The sequence below is a fragment of the Myodes glareolus genome, chromosome 4, assembly GCF_982192425.1.
Source record: "Myodes glareolus chromosome 4, mMyoGla1.1, whole genome shotgun sequence".
NCBI lineage: Eukaryota > Metazoa > Chordata > Mammalia > Rodentia > Cricetidae > Myodes > Myodes glareolus.
This window is the reverse complement of record NC_142029.1, coordinates 54,531,910-54,557,549: the sequence shown is the minus strand read 5'-3', so window position 1 is coordinate 54,557,549 and position 25,640 is coordinate 54,531,910. Positions and strand designations below refer to the sequence as shown.

At 36.9% G+C, this 25,640-nt stretch overlaps 1 protein-coding gene across 2 annotated transcripts in view; it reads right to left on the bottom strand.

The window, feature by feature from the left end:
* The window catches only part of Atr (ATR checkpoint kinase), a 107,805-nt gene that overhangs the window by 2,927 nt on the left and 79,238 nt on the right, over positions 1-25,640 (bottom strand). For both annotated transcript variants that reach the window (XM_085689551.2, XM_085689552.2), the window contains exons 36-45: positions 23,751-23,893; positions 20,003-20,100; positions 19,075-19,307; positions 17,512-17,646; positions 15,326-15,526; positions 13,388-13,531; positions 8,484-8,634; positions 5,096-5,252; positions 4,830-4,983; positions 3,347-3,498 (exon numbers count right to left, since the gene is read on the bottom strand). In XM_085689551.2, coding sequence (XP_085545677.2) covers positions 3,347-3,498; positions 4,830-4,983; positions 5,096-5,252; positions 8,484-8,634; positions 13,388-13,531; positions 15,326-15,526; positions 17,512-17,646; positions 19,075-19,307; positions 20,003-20,100; positions 23,751-23,893 — 1,568 coding nt within the window. The remainder of the gene's footprint in view (positions 1-3,346; positions 3,499-4,829; positions 4,984-5,095; positions 5,253-8,483; positions 8,635-13,387; positions 13,532-15,325; positions 15,527-17,511; positions 17,647-19,074; positions 19,308-20,002; positions 20,101-23,750; positions 23,894-25,640) is intronic.

The following is a 25,640-nucleotide window of genomic DNA, read 5'->3' as shown; positions in this document are numbered from 1 at the left end:
GTGAGAATCCCTATCTGAAAATGGAACGCAATTAATGAAGATAGCTGATGCTGACCATTAGCCTACACATGCACAACACTAGAAGTGAAAAACTGACTGCCTTATCTCTCTCTCTCTCTTTTTTTTTCCTGGTTTTTTGAGACAAGGTTTCTCTGTAGCTTTGGTGCCTGTTCCAGAACTAGCTCTTGTAGACTAGGCTGCCTTATCTCTTAAGAACAACAAAATTCCCTTGCTCCATCTAGTACTTGTTGATTAAACTCAGCAATTACCTGAGTTGCTGATGGAGAGGGAAAAACCCATAGGTATCCACAAAGTAACTCCTTAGAGCCAATGTAGCCCAGTAGGCTTCAGGACAAGAGTAGCTGTACTTCTGTAAACTAACAATCAACACCAGAAAATTGATAGAAAAGTCGTGCATGACATGTGTGGAGGGCAGAGGACAACCTCAGGGGTTGGCCCTAAGGTGCCCTTTACCAAAAAGGGCCTCTCATTGGCCAACTTTGCTATGTAAGCCAGACTCGCTGGCTAGCAAACTCCAGTCATCTGCTTGTCTTCGCTTCCTGTCTCACCATAGATGCGATTATACGTGCTTGCCACAAAACCCAGGTAATATGGATCCTGGATATCTGAACTCAGATCCTCACACTTGTCAGGCAGGTGCTTTACGGACTGAACCATCTCCCAAATAAAGAATGAAGCTTTGGAAAAATATTGTGCATGCACACATAGAGTACAGATGCCTAGGGAGGCCAGAATCATGGATCCCCTTGTTCCCTTGGAGCTAGAGTTACAGGCAGTTGTTAGCTGCCTGACATGGGTGATTGGAATTCAGTTTGGGTCCTCTACAAGAGTAGTATGTGTTCTTTGCTAGTGAGCCATCACTCTCCCCCAGGAAAGCAACTTTTAGAAGTGGTTAAGGGCACTGGCTATGCTTTCAGAGGACAATTCCCAGTACCATCATGGCAGCTCATAACTGCCTATGATTCCAGTTCAAAGGGATCAAACACCCTCTTCTGGCCTTCATAGGCACCACAAACACACATGTAGTAAGCACAGACATACATCCAGACAAATACCCATTCACATAAAATAAAAATTTAAAAAGCGAGAGAAAATATTTATTGATCATATATATATATATATATATATATATATATATATATATATATATATCTCAGAAGGTTCTTGTATCCATAATAAGTAAAGAACTTTTACAATTCAAGTATAAAAGACAACCCAATTTAAAAACAGGCAAAGGAGACATGCAAAGTGGTATGTGTCTATAGTTCTAGCTACTAGAGATGCTGAGGCAGGAGGATAGATTGAGTCTAGGAGTTTAAGGACAGATTAGGTTAACATAGCAAGACACACCCAAAACAAATATGCTAATGATTTGAATATATATTTATAAAAAGAAGATATACAAATGCTAATAAGGGAACAAAAAACCCAATACTGAACATTCATGGACATTAGAAAAATATAAATTAAAACTACAATGGAATACTACTTCACCCCTAGTATGATGATTTAAATAATAATAACACCTTCAATGCTGGTCAAGAGGTGGAGAAATGGAAACTCTCATACATTACTAATGGAATTATAGTTTTTATAGCTGCTTTGGAAAACTGATAGTTATTCAAAGTACTGTGGTTCCACAGTGCCATCCCAGGAATACACAAAAGAACTGATAATATTTGTCTACATAGAGCTTTTGCACAAAATTCACAGCCATGCTATTCATAAGAGCCAAAAGGTGGGATCAATACAAAAATGTCAATTAGCTGATGGTTGAATAAATAAAACTCTGTACATTCATATAATGGTGCAGGAGAATTGTCTGTATTCTGTCAATCATGTTTTAAATAAATGCTGATTGGCCAGGCAGGAGGTGTAGGTGGGAAAAAACAGACAGGAAGTGGAAATGATGAAAGGAGAGCAGGAGAATTCTGGGGAGGAGGAAGTTGATTCCTCCCACTCCTGCCCAGATCACCAAAGCAGCAGGATGTAAGCTGCCCCACTGAAAAAGGTACTGAGCCACATGGCTAACATAGATCAGAAAAATGGGTTAATCAAGATGTGAGAGTTAGCTAATAAGAAGCCTGACCTAATGGGCCAATCAGCTTTATAACTTATAGAGATCTCAGTTGATTTTTCTCTGGGACTAAATAGCTGGGGGGGCAGGTAGGACAGAAAAACACAAACAAGCAGGCACCCTCATGTTACAATATAATAGAACACTACTTGGTAATTAAGAATGAAGTACTTGCTCATGATGAACCTGTTAACCACTATGCTACATTAAAGAAGACAGACTCAAAAGGCCACAAATAATATGATCAAACTGATACTAAATGTTGACTATAGGTGTAATGGTCTGTCCTGCCCCTTTAAGAGATAAGCCCCACCCACTCCCTCCCCTGTCCACTGCCTAAATAGGCAGATCTTCCTTCTACTTCAGGCCTGAGCTCTCTCCCTTTCTGTCTTTATCTCCAAAAGGGTTCTTATGCCTCATTCCCATCTCCCCACTTCTGCCCTTCCCCCACTCTGATTCTCTCTCTCTCTCTCTCCCTCCCTACCTCTCTCTGCTCTTCCCTCTTCTCCCCTCCCTTCCCTTCCATAACCCACTAAATAAATATTCACCCTCACTCTGCATGGCGAGCCTATCCTTCTAGGTCTCTCACCCACCATGTGACTCCATGCCTAGGACCCACTGGCCCTCATGGCCCACAGGCCACTCAGGGGCTTCCTGCCTGGGCTAGCTTGCCTTCATGGCCTGCAGTGGTCTTGGGACCCGCTGCCCGCTGCAGTCAACTCGGGGAACAGTGCCATTTTACTTAAACCATTACAATAGGAAATCCAGAAATAGGTGTGGATTAGTGGAAATGGAAAGGAATAAGAAGTTGAGTATGATTGTTAATGCTCCAAAAGTGTTCTGTGGGTGGGAGAAATGGCTTAACTGTTAAAGGGTAGGCTCACAACCAAAAAATAAGTTTTGAATCAAGTGTTGAAAATATCTTAAAATTAGAGAATGCAAATGGATGAATAATAATGGGACTATACAAAAACACACTAAAAACTGGATTTTTTTTGGGGGGGGCATACCTTACTGCATAGCAATGCCTGGCCTGGAACTCAGTATGTAGATCAGGATGGCCTAGAACTTGCATGATTCTCTCTTTGGGACAACAAGCATGAACCATCATTCCAAGCCTTAAGTTATTATTTTTAAAAATATACTTTAGTTAACACGAAGTGGTTTCCATATAAAGAAAATGTATTAGGGGATTGGTACGTACACTCAGGGTCACTAGTAGATTATATACAAAGCACAGATGATTACCTCATTAAAGGTTCTCTCTGATCCCTCATCAGCCTCAGTGTAACTTCACATGCTCTTCGAAACAGACCCTCTGTACCCATAGGACCCATTCCATTAACCATATTATGAGTCAGGCGAAACGGTACAATTTCTGGAACTTCAAAAGTTTCTCCCTTAAAAACAAATAGTTTTATTATATGGTAATAATAAACATAAAACCTTTGTGCAAAGAGTTTGAAACTTCATGTCTAGATTCCTTTAGGAAAGAGAAAAAAAATATCCTCCAAATATTTATGTAATTACATTAGAGGCATCTCTTGAAACGTGTCTTATAACTCTGAGCTCCCTTTTGGGCAATTTGAAACCATTGATTGATCTTAGATAAAATCAAGAAGATGAATGGATTCAGATTCTACAGCTTAGTATACTGAATATAGCTATAAAGAATATTTATGCATTCAATATTTACTCTCAATAATAGTATAAAATTTTTCTCATGTCTTTATTTCCTCTTTCTTATTTTCTTTTTACAACTATCACTTTAAAATAGGAAATAGCCACAGACTTTTCCCTCAGACAGGGAAAGAAACAACTTAGTCCAGCTGTTTGTTCATTTTCTGACATTATTGATCATATCTCTTCCAAAATTCTTTTAGCCCTCTAAACAGCTATCCTAAATTCCCCTTTTGTCTGATCTATACCACTTATTGTTTTTTTCTTTTCAGCTGAGTCTATGAACTTTTTCATCTTCCTTTAATAGCTAAAGAAACCCAAAAAAGATAGGGTCAAAGAACCCCTTCTAATTTTCCTTGAGAACTGTAATTGTAGAAAATTACAGAAGTTTTTAGAGATGTATCCAATAGCTTTTAATTTGCTCTAAAGGACCCATTCTGGTACTATGTTATATCTTTTAATATTTAATTGCTAGAGCTTGAATTCTGGGTGTAGCAAATGCTAGGTAAGTACACCAATGAACTATCCCAGTCTGATACTTTTTTTTTTTTTTTTTTTTTTTTGGTTTTTCGAGACAGGGTTTCTCTATAGCTTTGGAGCCTGTCCTGGAACTAGCTCTTGTAGACCAGGCTGGCCTCGAACTCACAGAGATCCTGCCTCTGCCTCCCAAGTGCTGGGATTAAAGTGTGTGCCACCACCGCCTGGCCTGATACTTTTTCTTTAATCAGGATCATTCTCATATATTGTCAGATTTGGAAATATTAAACAATCTGACTTTATGAAAGTAGTGTTTGTAAAATGAACTGATCTGCTCATTGTTTATGTTTATGTAACTAGTAACTAAGTCAGAACTTAAAATTCTTGCTAGCTTTCATACATCATTCTTCCTCTCTGCTTCCTAAATAGTTTTCCTAAGGGGTCCACTGATGAAAACCAGTCAAGAGATGGCCAGGGTTATGGAGTTGTAACTAATAAGTATAGCTAGGGAGAGCAATAGTAGGGGAGAGAAAAATCCAGGGAATATATCTAATTAACTGAGGTCACATCATACCTTATTAAAAAGACAGTTGAAGTCTACATGTACACATTCACCAGTAAAAGAATCAAAAAGAATGTTTTCACCATGACGATCTCCAAGCCCCAGGATATAGCCAACCATTGACATGACTGCAGTGGAACGGCAATACGCAGATCTACTACTGTACCTGAAGAAATACAATGCTTGTCAAATACTTTGTGCCAGATTTAGTTAAAAAAAAAAAAGATCAAAATTTTAAAATTCAACCATAATAATGCATTATATTCTTGGTAACTTGCCATGATGTAGGATCAGGGAATGTTCTCAGAAACCACTCATGAAAAACAGGAGGGTGCCTGGGCAGGAGTAATTCTCGGAAAACTTTGCGTTTTTCAGATAAAGCTGCTGACTTTGGTAGCATACACTGGCGAAGCTCCTTTCCTGTCATATATACTCCTACAAAGCAGAATGATTTTAATTGTTCACACAGCCAAATTAGAAAAGAAGCAAAAATAATTTTTGTTAAAATATGATTGAAGTGTCAGGTTTTGCTCCAACTGTAAAGAATGGAAAGATACCAGTTATGTATCTAAATGGTTATAACTTGACAGCATAACAAAATAATAAACTGTTTTTCTTTAATATTTATCAATATTTCCATTGATGAACATCAATGGAAATAAACAAAAAAATTATGATCAAATAACTTCAGAATATAAGATTCAGAAAAATTAAGGTATAGGTGATCACTCTGGGCTGTGAAAATGCTGCTACCCTTACTAAAATTATAGTAACCTATTTGATCAGGATGTCATACTGGGCTGAATGACCAGTTAGAAGGACACACTGGTATTCTGAAATAATTTAAAGCTAGTCTATGAAATTCTTGGGTTAATGTGGTGGCTGCCTCCAAAGTGGGCTCATTGAAGTAGGTGTGGCCTTGTTGAAGGAAGTATGTCATTGTGGGGTGGACTTTGATGTCTTTTTCGCTCAGGCTTTGTTCAGTGTCTCAGTCCACTTCCTGTTGTCTCTGATCAAGATGTGGCCAGCACCATGTCTGTCTGCACACTGCCATGCTCCCTACATCATGATAATGGATTGAACCTCTGAAACTGTAAGCAATCTACCCCAATTAAATGTTTTAATTTATAAGGGTTGCTGTGGTCATGGGGTCTCTTCATAGCAATAGAAACTCTAACAAAGACAGTTACCATTACTACTGTTATTTAAATCCAGGTCTCATTCTGTAACTAGGGGTAGCCTGGAAATTAAGAAATTTATTTTGTAAACCAGGTGGTTCTCAAACTTTTGGATACCATTCTTCTGCATCCTGAGTGCTGATATTACAGGTTTGTGCCCCTATACCCTATATGTTTTTGCCTCTGTTTTCTTTTTTTGAGACAGGGTATCACTATGTTGCTCTAGATAGCCTGGAACTCACTATGTAGACCAGCTTACCTTAAACTCAAAGAGACCTGACTGCCTCTCCCTCCTGGGAGAGGATTAAAGATTAAAGGAATTCAACCATGCCTAGCATGTTAACTAATTTTGTTTGTTTGTTTTGAGACAGGGCCTCAGTATGGAGCCTTGGCTGTCTTAGAACTTACTATGTAGACCAGACTGGCCTTGAACTCACAGAGATCTACCGGCCTATGCCTACCAAGTCCTGGGAATAAAGGTGTATGCCAACATGCTTGGTGCTGGTATGTTACTAATTCTTAAGATAAACTTTAGACTGAAAGTCACCTGGATACAATTTCTTATGGACAAGCATCTGATTTGAGATTTTTAGCCTCATTTGTTGTATGGTTCTACTCATAAGATGAATCCTTAACATTTGATTTAGTTTTTTCAGTTCCAGATGTTCATTCTCCATGTGAAGTTTAACTAGTTATTTAGATAGTTGGGCTTGTTAATAATAACAATGAAATGATCTATAGACACGCTTAGTTTAATACCCACACTATAGTAATTTATCAGTACTAATTGTTATGGACTAAATTGTGTTCCTTAAAAAAGTATGTTAAATAGCTGGGGTGGTGGCACATGACTTTAATTCCAGCACTCAGGGGGCAGAGACAGGAGGGTATCTGTGAGTACAAGGCCAGCCTGGTCTACAAAGTAAGTATCAGGATGGTCAGAACTACATAGTGAGACCTTGTCTAAAAAAACAAAACTTCTCAAAAATTTGTTCATTCATTTGGAAACATGGTCTTTGCAGACAGAACCAGGTTAAGAAGAGTTCATTAAGGTGGAATTATAATTCAATAATCCAAGAACTGGTATTATTGTAGTAGACAAAACGAAATTCAGGCCAGGGAGATGGATGAGTGGATGAACTGCCTGCTTTATAAGCATGATGTAAAGCTGGATGCAGAAGTGCATATTTATCATCCCAGTGTTCCCAGAGCAAGATGGGGGTAGAGACTGGAGAATTTCTGGAAGCCCAAGGCCATCTAGCCTGGCCTCTGCAGCAACAAGAAACCCTATCCCAAAGAAGGTAGAAGGTGAAGATTGACACTCTAGGTCATCTCAGACCTCCACATGCAGTGTAGTTCTGCCATACTTGTATATATGTACACAGATTTTAAAAAAGATCAAGATTAAAACATATTGTATACATGTATGGAATTGTTAAATAAAGTAGTCAAATAAGAAAAAAAAAAAGAGGCATGTTTGGAGGTGTACACCTGTAGTCCTGGCACTTAGAAGGCAGAGGTAGGCAGATCTCTGCAAGTTTGAAGCCATCCTAGTCTACAGAGTAAGAGCCTATAACAAAAAGACATAAAACAACAATCACAGAAAATAGCCATGTAACAATACAGAAATCTGATCAGTTATTTTTCTCTATTATAAAGTTCCTATGCTTTTTCTCTTCAAAATTAACAAGTAACTCAGGAAAAAGGATTAGAGACCACAAATGACCTGTTTCTTACCACACTTTTGCCTTTTTTTCTTTTAAAATTTTGAGACATGGTGTCATTCTGCAGCCATAGTTGACACTAAACTCATAACCATTCAACCTTGGCTTTCCTGAGTGCTGGGATTATAGGCAAGCAACACCACACTTAACTATAAATATTAGAACCCATTTACAATCACTGCCTATGATATCAATTCCTATGGTGTTTGCTAGTTAGTAATATTCTATTTCCTCAGTCCTGCATTTATTCATTACAATTTTAATATAAAAAAGAGCTTTTTCTATTCACTTATGAAAGTATTTGTTTACATTAGTATGAAGGTATGCTTATTTTATTTCCTCGATTATAATTAATAACTATCAATATTATTTTTGCTAAAGTTACCTCAAGTTAGGCCAGACTTCTAATCTAACCAAATACTTTCCTTTCTCAGATAATAGGAAAACGCTCATATTCATAGAATATTTACTTATTTGCTAAAGGCACATGAAATAATTTCAGAATTGCTAACAAATAAATATTTCAGAAGGATAAAATGTTCATTTTTTTTTTTTTGTAAGCAACCTCAAAAGTTTTTGCCATTGAAAAAAAAGAGTTCAGAGGAAGAAAGCAAAGAAAGGAGACCTTACATGCTTTTGTATATAGAATATAAAGTTCACTAGGTTTAAGTAAAATATGTGCATTGTTATGATAATTCGTATTCACATGCTTGTAGCTAACAAACTCATAGTATACACTTCTACTGTAAAAATGAATATAATACCCTTTTCTTTATATATTTTGGTAAGAATAGGTCTCAAGCCAGCAGTGTTGTTCACCCATTCAATAATCCCACACTCATCATTCAGTGGAATAACTGCATATGTTCGGATATGAAGTTCTCTTCGACGCGATTCTGCATCTTTTCTTAGACTCTGTGAGAAACATAGAAATGAAAAAAAAGAATTCAAATTCATGTTATCTCAAATTGTTCACTTCCTAAGAAGAGTGCTGATGGAAGCCTTTAAGGAAAATTTCTGAAAGAGGAGGAGGCTATAGGGTCATGTCCTTATTCTACTTCTTTTCTCTTTTCTTTTTTTTTGGTTTTTCGAGACAGGGTTTCTCTGTAGCTTTGGAGCCTGTCCTGGAACTAGCTCTTGCAGGCTGCCCTCGAACTCACAGAGATCCGCCTGCCTCTGCCTCTCAAGAGCTGGGATTAAAGGCGTGCGCCACCACCGCCTGGCTGGAACCACTTCTTTTTAATTCTTCACTATGAATGTACCAGAATACCATATTTGAAAGACAGTAATTGTAACCATAACAACAAAATACCATTGTTTTATTTTCTACTGCATTATAGATATCATTAATGTTAAGTATTTAAGCACAGACATTGATGTTTAATTTTATCTAAAAACTAAAAGAAATCCTTACTGTTACCTTCCTAACACTGAAAAAGTCATAAGGAATCATACTATCTCCTTAAAACAAAAAAGCCTAGGATAATCATCAGGTAAGCTTTATCCGATAATTGACGGGAGCAGAGGCAGAGACCCACAGCAAAATATTAGGCAAAGCTTGGTGAATCCTGCAGAAGAGGGTAAGGAAAGACTATAAGAGATAGAGGGGTCAAGACATCACAATAAAATGGCCAACAGAATCAACAACCAGTTGATACTCACAGTGATTCGACAGGAAGCCTATATGGGTCTGACCTATACTCTCTGCATACATGTTACAGTTGTGTACCTTGGTGTTCCTGGGGGACTCCTAACAGTGGAAGCGGGGGCTGTCTCTTGACTCTTTTGCCTGCTTTTGAGACCTTTCCCCTCCTACTGGCTTGTCTTGTTCATCCTTGACATGAGGGGAAGTACCTAGTTTTATTATAACTTGACATGCCATGATTGATTGATATCTTTGGGAGGCCTGCCCTCTTTTGAAGGTAAAAGAGGCAGATCTGGGGAAGAGGCACTGGGAGGGGAGAATAGAGAGGAAACTGTAGTCGGGATGCAACATATGAGAGAAGAATAAATTTTAAAAAAAATTATAGGAAAACCTTATTAATGCATGCAATATCTGTGTATATACAGTTTAAATTCTCTTGTCTAGGCTGACAATGCTCCCCTTAAAGGGGAAATGATGAAATATATCAAAAAATAAAATATTTATAATAAAAACATAAGAAAAAAAACAAGAGTTGTATGATATTAAAATTTCTCTTCCTTCCTTCCTTCATTTTTTCTGTTTTTTGAGACAGGGTTTCTCTGTGTAGTCTTGGCTATCCTGGAACTCACTCTGTAGACCAGGCTAGCTTCGAACTCACAGAGATCTGTCTGTTTCTGCCTCCCAAGCACTGGTATTAAAGGTGTGTGCCACCAGTGCCCAGCTTCATAGTCTTTAATTTTAAGTTTTATTTCAAAGTTATCATCTGGTAGAAGGTGTTATGTCTCATTTAATGCATCCTGATACATCAGGTAAGGACAAAAAGTAGAATGTTTAATTCTGGAACTTTTTGAAGGAAGTTTAGCACATTTTTCTAACAATTAACCTGTTTCTCTCAGAAACATGATCAACTGACCAAAAAACACCATTCAAGTCAGGCCTAGTAGTATATACCGGAAATCCCAGCACTGAGAGGTGAAGGCAAGAGATGCAGACTACAAGGTCACCCATGGCTACACAGCCAATTCAAGGACAATCTGGTACCTCAAATTAAAAAGTAAAAAACAAAACAAAAACAAAAACAACAAACAACAAACAAACAAACAAAAAAAAAAACAAAAGAAGCATCCTAACCCCAGCAAAACAAACAAACAAACCAAAAAAACCTTTAAGAATAAGTAATTGTCGGGGGCTGGAGAGATGGCTCAGAGGTTAAGAGCATTGTCTGTTCTTCCAAAGGTCCTGAGTTCAATTCCCAGCAACCACATGGTGGCTCACAACCATCTGTAATAGGATCTGGTGCCCTCTTCTGGCCTGCAGGCATGCACACTGACAGAATATTGTATTCATAATAAATAAATAAATATTTTTTTTAAAAAAAGAATAAGTAATTGTCACCAATGCTAGGAAACCATATGACAGAATCTCACGTACAAATTGGTGTCTAACCTCTACAACATACATGGTTAGAAACTTTCACATTGTTTTTCTATGACTATGCTCACAGGAAACCTTAACAATAGTATTAAAACTTACTACAAGGAAGTTAACAAACTAAAGCCAGCCAATCTGACACTTAAATCAGAAAAACATTGAAAGAGTTCTGGTATTAAGGGTTTAATCATCTATGAAGAAACATTTATCCAAGTAACATTTTAAGTAAAAATTAGTTCTCACCATATTGCCTTTGAAGTGATCATGTAGTATTAACTTTTAAATTATAATTGGTTAAAGCAAGCACAGTCTATATTGTCTTTTGGGAAGAGCGGCAGGGGAAGATTAAGCCCAGACCTCAGCATTCTTATCCAACTTTCCCAGCCCTTAATAGTTTATGCTATGTAGTTCGTTATAAATGTCTGACTCAAGAATAATTCAAAATAGACAAGACAAATAGTTGACTTTTTATCTTGAGACTGGGTCTTGTTTATGAAATTTACTAATCAAAAAATTGAATTCCATTAGTCTACAATCCTCAAGTCATTTTTATCTTACATATCATGATGCATTTGACTTTTTAAAAAATTTTTTGTTTATTTATTTTTTATTTTTATTTTACGTGCATTGGCGTTTTGCCTTCATTTCATGTATGGTCTGGGTGAGGGTGTCAGGTCTGGAACTGGAGTTAACCGGAGACAGCTGTGAGCTGCACTGTGGGGCTGAGAATTGAACCCAGGTCCTCTAGAAGAGCAGTTAGTGCTCTTAACCTCTGAGTCATCTCTCCAGCCCCACATTTGACTTTTTAAATAAAGATCATTGGCTTCTGAACAGAAATAAGAATTTTTACCTAAAGATGATGAATGCTACATTTAAGTCAAGGGCAAGATTATTTGCAGCCTATCTATGCTTGAAACATTCCTTCAGGCTCATAAATGGTGCTACCACCACCATTCCTGCTAATATTAATCCTTGAAGCATATTACCCATATTTCTTTGAAAAAGATAGCAAGCATTTACCAATAGAAAGGAAAATAAATGCTAATGATTACTTTTGAACAGTAATGCAAATAGAACCTGCAATTTTTTTTTCTAGAACTGAAAACAAAAGTCTAAATAAATCTAGATTAGTACAGAGGGTTTTTTTTTGGGGGGGGGGGTTTCGAGACAGGGTTTCTCTGTAGCTTTGGAGCCCGTCCTGGAACTAGCTCTTTTAGACCAGGCTGGCCTCAAACTCTCAGAGATCTGCCTGCCTCTGCCTCCCGAGTGCCGGGATTAAAGGCATGCACCACCACCACTACCCGGCAAGTAGAGAGTTTTTATACAAAACCATTAAATGGAAAATATTTTCCTTCATTAAATAATGACTTATAGTGGCGGGAGAGATGGCTCAGAGGTTAAGAGCACTGGCTCCTCTTTCAGAGGATCTGGGTTCAATTCTCAGCACCCACATGGCAGCTCACAACTGTCTGTAACTCCAGTCCCAGGGAATCTTCACACCTTTACATCAACACATATGAAATAAAATTAAATAAATTATTAAAAAATGTCTTATAATATCCTCTATAAACAGAGTCATAATTGTTAAAAGTTAACTGAAGTAGACAACTGAAATCTATGTATATACCTAAAAATCTGACAAGAGGAACTTGAACAGTACTGATACACTCATTCAAAATATCACATGGGAGAAAGTCAAGCGTTCATAATGGATAAACAGAAAAAGAAAATGTAGAATTTTCATTAATTATATTATTCACTTTTAAATGGAAAAAAATTCTGAATCTAAAGAGATGCTAAGTGAAACAAGCCAGTCACAAAAGGACTTTTATATGAGGTACTAAAGTGGTGACTTAATGGAGGTAGAAAGTAGAATTGCAGTTGTTAAAAGACTGATTGAGAGATGAAATGAAGAATTATGGTTTAATAGACAGTTTCAATTTGGAATATTAATATAAAATCTTTGAAAAGTATGGTGAGATGGCTGCACAACAATGTGACTACACTCAATGACACTGAAATATATACTTAATTTAAATATATTATGTTCATTTGAACAAAAATAAAAAATGAGAAAATGGAGAGATGGCTCAGGAGTTAAGAGCACTGGCAGATCTTCCAGAGGACCTGGGTTAAATTCCTAGCACTCACACGGCAGCTCACAGATGTCTGTATCTCCAATTCCAGGGAATGGCACCCTTACACAGACATACATGCAGCCAAAACACGAATGCATATAAAATAAAAATAAATAAATTTTTTAAATGAAAAAATGAAAGCATACATTTCAAGAGTGATCTAACCACCTACTGAGAAATTCACATTACTATGATAATTATTTTCCTAATTCTAAAATAAAAGTAATGGGGCTGGACAGATGGCTTGTGTAAACACTTGCACTTCTTGAGAACCCAAAGACAGTTCTTAGTTCCCATCTCAGGTGGTTCATAGCAATCTGTAACTCCAGCTCCAAGGAATCTCAGGCCTCTGGCCTTAGGAAACACCTGTACGCATGTGCACATACATGTGGACACACACAAATATATTGAAAATAATAAAAATAATCTATAAAAAAAGCAAACTATTTCCAACCTTATTAATCAAAGAATTGAATTCCATTAGTCTACAGTCTTTCCTCAAGTCGTCTTTTGGTTTACACATCATGATGTAGAACTTTCCATCTGAGCCCTTTAAAGAGATCTTCTTTGGTTTCTGAAGAGAAGAAAGAATTTCTACCTAAAAAATAATGAGTGTTATACTTAAGACAAGGCTGACATTCTTTGTTAAACTTGAATATTATAAATACTGAGTTATGTATCATATTAAAAAGAATAAGGGGGAGTTTGTAGTAAATTAGTATTTCAAAATTTCTGTAGTGATATTTTGTTTGTTTTAACAAATAAGTCTTTCCTAAAGATCAGAGTGCAAAGCTAAGTCACTAGAGGCCAGGGAGTGGTGGCACACACTTTTAATCCCAGGACTAGGGAGACTGGGGCAGAGGGATCTCTGTTAGTTCAAGGTCACCCTAGGCTACAGGAGATTGAATCTGTCAGAAAGAGAAACAGCTCACACAAAGGTGATCCCAGCACTTGGGATCCCATGTCTTTCAGCACTAGGGAGGTAGAGACAGGAGTGATAAAGCTAGGCAGAGACAAGATCTCAGTGCAGTCTAAAGACTGCTCCTGCAGTCTGAGGAGGCAGTTTGAGCACAGGAAGACCCTTTAGACCTGAGCATTGGTAGAAGTGAAAGGTCTCTCTAGTGGCTGGCTACAGTGCTTCTCTGATCCTTCAACTTTCATACCCTAATATATGACTCAGATTTTTATTATGACCAATTAGAATTCGAGCTACAAATTTCCTCTTACCTTAGTTACCTAGGAGCTAAAAAAGAAGGCTGTCTATGAATAGGGACATAGTTTCTTAAATATTAGTAATAAATATGAAGTAAAAAAAAAATAAATAAATAAAAAAGAAAATTTCCCAAAACAAAAATCATGACTTTGTCGGCAAAAACAGGTACTTACAAAGCATATTCAGGTAGTCCTTGCAAAGCGTCACAAAATTTTACATAGCAAAAAAATGTTTATCATAATGTTGGAATATACATTATACATTATATAAATGTTCAAAGAATGTTTATAAATTAAAAATAATTTAAAAATGCCTTCTCCAAAATGAAGCCTACGCCATGAGCAAACTAAAAAATACTGCTTAAGTTAAAAACAAAACATGATTATTTAAATGTACAATAAAATGACTCTCAAAACAGTTTTAAAATATCTTAAGTCATAGAAAATTCAGAATAAACATGGAGTTTTCAAAAGCTTTCCCCTAAAATTACTTCAGCACTAGTTCCTTAAAATAAACATACATTTACTGCCATTTCTGCAAGTGGAATAGCAGAAAGGTTATGCCTAGCAGGGAAGAGGTCACAGGCTCATTACCAGCAGCAGTTAGAAAACATGATGGGCTGAGGTGATGTTCAGTGAGAGGAGCACTTACTACCCAAGTGTGAAGACCTGAGTGTAGAGCATGTCTGGAATTCAGTGCTTTATGGTGAGATGGGAGCAGAGCCAGAAGAACTGTGGGAAGCTCATGGACCACCTAGTCTGCAACTCCTTCTGAAACAAAGTGGAAGGTGAGGATCAACACCTGAGGTGATCCTCTGACCATCTGTTGGCTGTGGTACATGATCACATTAACTTGTGCACACACAGACAATAAAAAGTTATCTGAATTTGGTTTCCTCATAAAAAGCAAATCAAACATATTTTGTGTCACCTGCTCTCCATTTTTAAGACAAAAGAAAATATAGGAAAATTGTAAAAACATAGCCATCGTGAAATATGTGCATGTGAAGGTGGTTGTGATTCCTTATTACTTACCTTTGTACCACAGTACAAGACAGTTTCATTTCTCTACACATCTAGGATTTTCTTTGCAAATAAACTCACTGAGATTTTTAGCTTAATTTGAAGTTGTAAGTTTAACTACACTTAAAAATTATAGTCATATAAAACTGAAGTTTACCACATCATCGAAGCCCGCAAGGTAGGCCCAATGCCCAGGAAATGGGTCATGATTAGCATGGGCACCCAAAATGGATGGAAGAGTAGGGATCATAACTGACTGCAAAGGAATGAGGATTTCACTAAACGCTGGGTCTTCTACCAGTTTTTTAAGCATTTTAAAGTGAGTGCTCATGCTTAATGTAGAATTACTTCCATCAACCTGAGAAAAGAAAAACCAACACAAATAGTAAATTTCAATTTTTTTGAGTTTACCTAGAATTAGAGAACTTTAAGCACAGTAAACACTTCATTTTTACAATCTCAACTGCTCAGCACTGTACTGTCCTAAGTATTTTAAATCACCTCATGTAGACCTACTACCTCTTTTTTTCTTTTAATTTTTTTTTTCTGAAACGGGGTTTCTCTGTAGTTTTGAGCCAGCTCTTGTAGAGCAGGCTGGCCTTGAACTCACAGAGATCCACCCGCCTCTGTCTCCCAAGTGCTGGGATTAAAGGCATGCGCCACCACCGCCTGGCACATTTTAATTTTTAATTGATGAAGTAAATTGTTATATTTTTCTTTTTTATATTTATTTTTTATGTATACAATATTCTGTCTGTGTGTATGTCTGCAGGCCAGAAGAGGGCACCAGACATCATCAGAGATGGTTGTGAGCCACCATGTGGTTGCAGGGAATTGAACTCAGGACCTTTGGAAGAGCAGGCAATGCTCTTAATCTCTGAGCCATCTCTCCAGCCCCAACCTACTACCTCTTTTACCCCATGACACTACTCTATCATAGGAGTGTCTAAACAGGAGAGGACGAGTACAAACAAGTGATCTATTATGAGACATGTGAAAATCTGTAATAACTTCTTTTGGTCATCAAATCTCATTTGGCAACAAAATGATACCTGAATTTCTTAGTGTAAAGATCAATGCAATGTGTGTTTGATTAGGAGATATGCCAGCAGATTATCATCAGTTACAATATAAAGTATGAATACCTTTAAAATCAGAAAAAGAATTAAATTTCTAAGTGTAGTTTGCCATGAAGGTTTCAGATGAAGAACTAAGCACTTGACATAAAGTGGTACCTTACAAGGCTGATATCTAAAAAATAAGTTTCCTTAATGCCAAGTACGTAAGAGGCCAAATAGAATTAATGGGAATAATGAAAGACTGTACTTTTTGAGAATGTATTCATGAGAGGAGGGAGAGAAATAGGGTCACCTGTATCCTTTTACCTATAAATGGCTAATGGACTTTGATTATTTGGCGAATGACACTAGCTATTTGTCAGACAAAGAACCTCTCTCTTTAATAATTATCCCACACACTTTTATCTCCCCTATGTTCTTTTGCCTTTTTTCCCTAATTCCTCACACAGAATAGTGCTCTACTCCTTTAACCACCTTCCTACTTCAGTCACAAGTATACTGAAAATAATACTTTTTACTCTGTGATAGCCATCTGATTATTTTTCTACAAACCTATCAGCAATTCAAGGCAGGTTTCTATTAGTAATCTTTGTTACCTCAACACAGTGCCTGTGCACTGAAAAATATATTGAAAAAATGAAAATCAAGGGCTTGGGTTAGAGCTCATATGTTAAGTGCTTGCCCACTATGCATAAAGCCTTGGGTTTCATAATCCAACACTACAAAAAGGCAAAGACTAACAAACAAAACCATCCATTCTCTTTCCTATCGCACATGAGGGTTAACAGACAAGTTTTCAAAGCTTAAGGAAATGACAACATAATTAGTGGCTGCTCTAATTCATTTTACATATATTTTTATGGTTGAGTTACTCTTTTACTTAAAACTATCTGATAACTAATAAAACTATATTTTCAGAAAAATTCAGAAATATAAAGGACATCTGAAAGAGGGACATATGTTACAAGTTTAAAAAAAATAAATTTATTAAGATAAATCATTTTGGCATAGAGATGTAGCTCAGTGGTAAAGCCCTTGCCTAGCAAGATCAGGTTTCTGGTTCAATCTTTAGTATTATGAAGAAAGGGGGGGGCCGAGCGAGGTAGAAAAGATTCATTAAAATATATCATTCGATACATTTTGATCCATGTATACTGACATACTTAAAACTCTTAATTTAAAGAAAAGAATCAGCTCAAATCACCTGTAAGTTTCTGTACAACATTTAACATTGACTAATAATCACTAAGATCTGTGACATTACCGATTTATTGCACAATTCTAGCAGCTTGTCTGTTAGGCGAGTTGCATCTCCAACAAACTTTTCTAAAGACTTTTCCATATAGATAGCTTTGTTAAGAATTTCCTTGCATCTGTTCACACGCATGGGATAAGAAGACTGTCAATTAAAAAAAAGAGTAAATTCAATTAAATATGAAATCTGGTAAAAACCAACTAAAGGGAATAATCATGAGGTGAGTTTATAATGATAAGCATACAGGAAATCAATCTGATAACATCAAGAGCCATAAAGAAATTTTAATCCACTGGGCAATAGTGGTGCACGCCTTTAATTCCAGAACTCTTAAACAGAGGCAGGTGAATCTCTGTGAGTCTGAGACCAGCCTGGTATACAGAGCTAGTTCCAGGACAGGTTCCAAAGCTACAGAGAAACCCTGTCTCATTAATTTATGAATTCCCTTGAAAGGATCTACATTGAAGAAATAATCTGATATTTTGATATGTAGTAAAACAGAAAAAAGGAAAATAAAACAAAGAAAAGCTTAATGATTTAATGAATAGTTAGAGCTATTTTATAATTTTATCCAACTACTAAAATGTGTCTTCAAAGAATATTAATACAATTTATCAATTGTTAAAGTTAAACATACTAATGGGCACTAATTATGTAGTTTTTGTTTCAGTATTAGACTAAGTATTTTGAACTAAAACATTCAGGAAAAGGAAGTTATCATAGGGCTGAAGAGATAACTCAGTGATTAAGAGCACTTGTTTCACAGAGGACCTGAGTTCAATTCCCAGCAAACTACTGTAGCACAATGATCTTGTCCACTGTAAATATTTGTCACTCGTATTGGTTTAATAAACGCTGATTGGCTAGTAGCCAGTCAGAAAGTATAAGAAGGGCAACCAGACTAGGAGAATTCTGGAAAAAGGAAAGCCAGAGACACAGTTGTCATCCAGAAGCAGAGGAAGATGAGAATGCCTTACTGAGAAAAGGTACCAATCCATGTGGCTAAACATAGGTAAGAATTATGGGTTAATTTAACTTGTAAGAGATAGTTAGTAATAAGCCTGAGTTAATAGGCCAAACAGTTTATAATTAATATAAACCTCTGTCTGTTTATTTGGGAGTGAAGAGCTGCGGGACCTGGCAGGACAGAAACATCCATCTACAACACTCACATGGCACGTTACAACTGTTTATAAACTCCAGTGGACTTAGCACATTCTTCTGTTCTCTGTGGACACCAGGCATGCAAGAGGTGTGCAAATATACATTTAAGAAAAATATTCATACACATAAAACAAATCTTTAAAAAACTGGTTATCACAACTATTTACTAAAAACTTCATGAGGAAAACATATGTTCAAGTCTTTAATCTTAACATACTGGTCACTTCTTTTCATATGATAAGAATCTTAAAATATTTAAACAAGGTAATATTTTTCTCTGTTAGAAAGTATTTAAAAATTACTAAGAATATAGGTTAGAACCTTGGCACTTTCATTTATATATTTTCTTTAAAAATCTAGGCCATAATAAGTGTTAGGAGACACTGTGGTCACTAACTAATGTACTACCTTTGACACAGCTGTCATCATCCACATGGCTTGCTGAGGATAGGCTAGAAACACCTTGGCTATTATTTCCATCAAGACAACAAAAACTTCATCATGAGAATGACAAATTCGAGAGATCAACTGTGAAAAAGCTGTCAAAAACTGATACGGAGCTAAACGGTTTGTGTGCTCTGTGAGAACGCTATTTATTCTAGACAAATCATTTCTCATTTGGACTCGATCAGAACGGCCACCTAGGGGAAAGGAAAAAAAAAAAAAACAGGTTAAGTCAGGGGAAAAAAAATAAACATCAGTATATCAATTCATTTCACAAAAATAAATGTGATAAACATTGCTTTTAAAATACATTATCTGTATCCCCACAGCTAGTTCACTGTTAGATAGTTTGTGCAAATAGGAAAGCATTTAGTCTAAGAGTCATTTGTTTTTAATCATTCATTGTAAATTTTAGGATAAATTACACACTTAAACTGACATCTTTCAAAGTGTTAAGGTTATCAAGAAATAAAAAAGACTTCATTCCTGAATTACAACTACATTAAAAGTCTATCTTTCTGCTTCTTTTCATATTTTATTTCTTTTCCTAAGATTTACTTTTATTACTTTTCAATTGTGTGTGTGTGTGTGTGTGTGTGTGTGTGTGTGTGTGTGTGTAACATGCACATGCGCACATGAGAGCAGGTACCTGGAGGACAGAAGCTTGGATCCACTGCCCAACATGGGTGCTGGGATTAAATTCAGGTCTGTGAGAGCAGTATGTACTCTTAATTGCTGAGCCATCTCTGCAGCTCTCACACTAAAGTTTCTCACGAGATTAAATTAAACCGTTAATTACCGTTTTCTAGTGGTATTGTCATGCCAAATGTTATTTTATACCAAAGTTATGATTCTTCGTAATGCTTTAGAATTTTTACAAAAAGAATTATACCTTTTTCCCATTCATATGCCTTAGCACCAAAATCAAGCCATAGTGATAACATTCGCGGCATTGACTGATAAATGAACTGATTTCCATACTGAAGAGATCTGCAATTATATAAATGAGAAATATGATTAGCACAGAGTTCTTTTTTAGGTTTATATGAATTACAATTTAAAATCTTAAACTACCACTTCAGTTATGTACAGCATTCTGACAAAAACTATGGTATCACCCGTCTATCTACCTCTCTGCTCTTGAAGTCAGTATATAGCAAAGGCTGAGACCCTGAATCCTCTGCTTCTAACTTCTTCTAAGTCAGACTACAAGCATGGGTATTTATTTGATGCCACATGTCAAACCCAGGGCTTCATGGATGCTGAACAATCATCCTACCTACTGAAATACACCCCGACCCCTGAAATAACGGTATTGATATTTCTTCCTAGTAGGTTATTCCCCCGTTCATCTTTTCTAGCTAAAGTATTTAGTTAGCATTAAAAATAACACATGTTTTAAGAGTTAAAGTCTTTTAATACTTCATTCAAATGATCCTCACAATCTGTACCTTCATTTGTATTCCATGGCAATAAGCTTTGGTGAGCCTTAGTCATTCTATTTCTGGGAAATTACATTTCTGCATTTTTCTTTATGCTTTGTTCCTTTACAGTTGATCATGAAAAAGATATATTTTTATAACCACAAAGCCAGAAGCCTTAGCTTTTACCACAGACTTGCCCTAAGTATGTAACTTTTAGATGTGTCTGCTTTATTTCTGGTATGCTGCATATGTATCTCCATCCATTCCTGGAGAAAAGTGTTAACTACCACAAATTATGCAGAGGGTTTCCCACATTTAGAGAAACCACAGGCATCAGCAAATCTAGAGTATAACAGCTAAGCTTATATTGGCTAAGCTTATCTCAGGAAAACTATCTTCCTGATACTCATGATATTTGTAATCACGACTTCTCCCCTGCCAGACAAGTTTTTAAAATATTTGTATCATTCATTTTTATATCAGCATAGAAATTCTATTATATTCCTGAATGTTTTATATCTTTAAAGTTTCATTCCCCAATTAAATTTTTTGAGGACAAACATTCACACTAAAACAGTAATAATAATTCAAGGTGCATTCAGTTATTCAAGTGAATATATCATAATAGCTAACTTTTACTCCTTTAAAAATATAAAGAGAGGAGCTGGAGAGGTAGTTCAGTGGTTAAGAGCACTTTTGCTCCTGCAGAGGACCCAGGATCAATGCCCAACACCCACACAGTGATTTATAATCATTTACAACTCCAGTTTCCAGAGTATCTGATGCCTTCCTAGCCTTCATAGGCACCAAGCACATACATTAGACATATACATACACACAGGCAAAACACATAAAATAAAATGAGGATATCTAATTAAAAAAAAAACTTTAAATGCCAGCATAAAAAAAATTCCAAAATTTTAAGTATCACAGCTGTAAGTATACAGAAGAAGTAGAGCGTGGATCCTGGGTGGTGGTGGCACATGCCTTTGATTCCAGCACTAGGAAGGCAGACAGATCTCTGTGAGTTCGAGGCCAGCCTGGTCTACAGAGTGAGTGCCAGGACAGGTACCACAGCTATAGAGAAACCCTGTCTTTAAAAGACAAAAACAAAAACAAAAAAAGAAAAAAAACGTAGAGCATTGCACCACACATTTAATAACCTCAGTATTCAGGAGGCTAAGACAGGCAGACGAAGATGTCAGCTTAGGCTATATAGGTAAGACCACACCACAAACAAATCTTTTGAGCCAGCCTGGTCTACAAGAGCTAGTTCTAGGACAGCCAGGGCCGTTACACAGAGAAATTTTGTCTCAAAAAACAAAAAGCAAACATATTCATTAATTATTAGTAATTACAGCTATGGAAACAAATGAGTGAAATTGAGTTTAGAGCTCACAAAAACAGAAATTTCCTTAGCAAAAGGAAATCTGGCTAAGTGTTGTTATAAGTATTTATCCTGAAAAATGATAAAATGTGAAAATAAGGAATCTTAATAAGGTTATTGCTGTTAACTCAGAATCCTTCAGTAGAAAATAACAGCACAGGGGAATACAAGAAAATTATGAAATGCATATGTGTGTGTGTGTGTGTGTGTGTGTGTATATGTGTGTTTGTGTGTGTGTACTGGCATCTGAAATTAAAAGTTATATTCCGACCATAGCTGGAAGATCAAGAAGTTCAAGTTCAAACTTCGCTACTTAGTGAATTTGAGGCTAGCTTGAGCTACATAAGATCCCACCTCACAAAACAAAATGAAAAGTTGTATTTCATTTTCTGCCTAGTTCAAGATTAAGTTTCTGACAGGCATGGTGGTACATTTCCTGTAATTCTAGTACTGAGGACACTAAGGCAGAAGACCATGAGTTCAAGAATGGTCTGAGCTATAAAGCAAGACTCAAATCTCTAAAATTCAAAAGCAAACAAAGAGACAAAAAAGACAAGCTCTTTATTTAGTCTAACTTCAAAATAATGTTCATATTTGCTATTTTTTTTAACAGGATTTGACTAAGAGAAAATACTCAATTACCATTAAATTTAACAAACATTAGGTTTAAGGTCCTCTGAAATACTATACAAAATTTTGGGGGGATGACTGTCACAGCCTCCTCAATTTGGAATTATAAGTATGGGCCACCATGTCCAGAAAATGGCTGATTAAAAGTTTTTTTTACTGTTAAAAATGCTATGCAAGTGCTCTACTATTGTTATATCTGCAATCCAGCACTGTTGATTTTCTAAAACTATATCTACATATACCCTTTGTACACACACACACACACACACACACACACACACACACACACACGGAATCTTTCAAGATTAAGGAAAAACTGTATGAAGAAAAATATTCTGGGATTGGAGAGATGGCTCAGCTCTGCTTGTTCTTAAAGAGCACCCAGGTTTAGTTGCTAGCACCTGTAGGGCCCTGTCTTCCCTGTTCCTTGAGGTCAAAACACAGGATGCAAGAATTGTTTATGCTAACCAGCTTAGCTTCCCCTGCTCATTCTGCCAGCCAGAGGGAATTAGTTCAAGGCCTTGTTTCTGTCATTGCTATGATAATTTCACCTGCTAAGAAGGTCCTCACAGGCGCCCTAAATCTCCTCCCATCTGTCTGTCAGGGTTCCCAGCTCCATACCCCCTGCTTGGCTGTTCTGCCACTTGGCACCAGGTGGTCAACACTATGATCTCACTCCCAGGTGGGAGGGGGGCTCTCATCCTCTTGCCTCCAAGTATATAAGCCTACGTGTGCTGAATAAAGATTGACATTTACCCTTTGGGCAAATGATCCGATCTCTCTGTGTGTGTGTGTCTGTTCAACTCCTAGGATACTGATCCAGACTTGCGGCCTGGTACAGGAAAGCGCGCCCTGTGCCAGGAGAGTGAGGTTTCACAGAAAAGCACGCGGGACAAGCACCTACAAGGCAATTCACAATCATTATAATTCCAGTTTCAGGCGATGTGATGCCTTCTTTCCTGGCTTCCAAGAGTACTGTACATGCACATGGTAAATATACATGCAGGTACGTAGGCAAACACTCATACATGTAAAATAAGGTAAATGAAACATTAGAAAAAGGAAGGAAAAGTATTTTCTCTCAGTTAAGTTGGTGGAATGAATCCATGCTTTGTAAAACAGAAAACATCCTGAACATGCTATGATATGTGATAAAATTCATTCATATTTAATCTCAAACACGCAGTTCTCATACTCACCTTCCAAAATGCAGGACTATATACCGGATGAGATCACCTTGCTTTTCCATTTTGTTGTCTGTTACCATGGGCATCAATTTGTCATAGTACTTGGCAAGGTAGAAATGTCCATCTTCCCACTCTGGCAGAAATGAGGTCACATCCTATGAAAAGACATAGGCTACATATCTAAGCAAATTTCATAGTAGGCTGGCGCATAATGTACTAATATGTGATTAAAAAAATCAAAAGTATGCAACACCCCCGCCCCCCATAAAAGCAGGGAGATGGTGGTGCAGGCGTTTAATCCCAGCACTCGAGAGGCAGAGGAAGGCGGATCTCTGTGAGTTTGAGGCCAGCCTGGTCTAGAAAAGCTAGTTCCAGGACAAACTCAAAAGCTATAGAGAAACCCTGTCTCGAAAAAACAAAAACAAAACAACAAACAAACAAAACAAAACCAAAAAACACAGTACACAGCAATTTCAAGTTGTTGTATGTAACTCTGGTTTAATACACAGTATTCCATTAGAACAATAAGCTCAAATGTATGGTGTGGATAAACATTCTTGCCAGGATGGACAACAACTGTAATAGTAGCACTGAGGAAGCTGAGGCAGCAGGATTTCAGTAAGTTTGAGACAAACCTGGGATATATATATATAGTGAGTTCTAGGCCAATTTGGAATACAAAGTAAAGTCCTGTCTCAAAACAACACACACACACATCCAAAGCCCCAAACAATCAGAAAGCAAAACCCACTTCAAACAAAACATTCTTGCACATAACCTATGCAGTCATGCTAGGGCAGATTATATTCATGATATGAGCCTCGTATGAAATTACAGTTTCTTCTACGGTTAATGTTACTGGTTTGGTTATAGACATGCCTCACCATGTTGTGCTGAGGCTGCTGAGGAAAAAGCGCCATGAGTTTGGCCCTAGTATGACTTGCACAACTGAGTTCCTAGCGGGCAACAGATAGAAGGCATGAACTGATTTTAACCACCTACTTACCCCTAAAAGGAAGTCCTGGCTTAGACTAACAGTTGATTTGTTTAGAATGTGAAGGTGGGATCAATTTTTCCCTACTGTGAAACATCTAAATGACAGAGCACCATGTTTGAGAATTATTTTTTAGTGTCCTATAATAATTTATAACCTGTCTAGTTATAAAACTGTTCTGTTCTACTGGTTTATCTAACTGTATAAGAATATAGTATTTTGATTATAAAACCTCTGCAGGTTTTGACATGTGTGTATGCTGGTTAGTCTCTGGTTTTCCCAACAGTTATTATACTATAGCTTTCCAACCTGCTTAGGGATGCGAAAGACTGGCACTGATGATTTCTATCATTGAGCTTGCTTAACCTGCTAACTTCTAGAAGATTAGGGAGTAGGAGTGAGTCAAGGTTGTTTAAATCTCTGGTTTTCTTCCTGCTGAATTGTAGCTCTGTCTCTGCTCCTACACTCAAGGTGTGGTCCAGCGGCGCCTTCCTACAATAATAATCCTTTAATTCAGGCAATGCTCTCCTATCTTGTTCCTTCTGATCTAGAAGTGGTAATGATTCACCAATCTCTGTTGGTTTCCTTTAACATGATTATTTATTAAACTTTTTATTATCTCTTTTAAATTTCCATCTATTTTCTAACTGCATCCAACCTCATACAATACTGTAAAGGTATCTTGGATATATTGGCACGTTAAGGCTATTATGACAGCTAATAATCTCTAGGATCCTGGATTGTTTTTTAGATATAAAAAATACATTATTGGGGCTGGAAGGATGGTTCAGCGGTTAAGAGCATTGCCTGCTCTTCCAGAGATCCTGAGTTCAATTCCCAGCAACCACATGGTGGCTCACCCCATCTGTAATGAGATCTGGTGCCATCTTCTGGCCTACAGGCATACA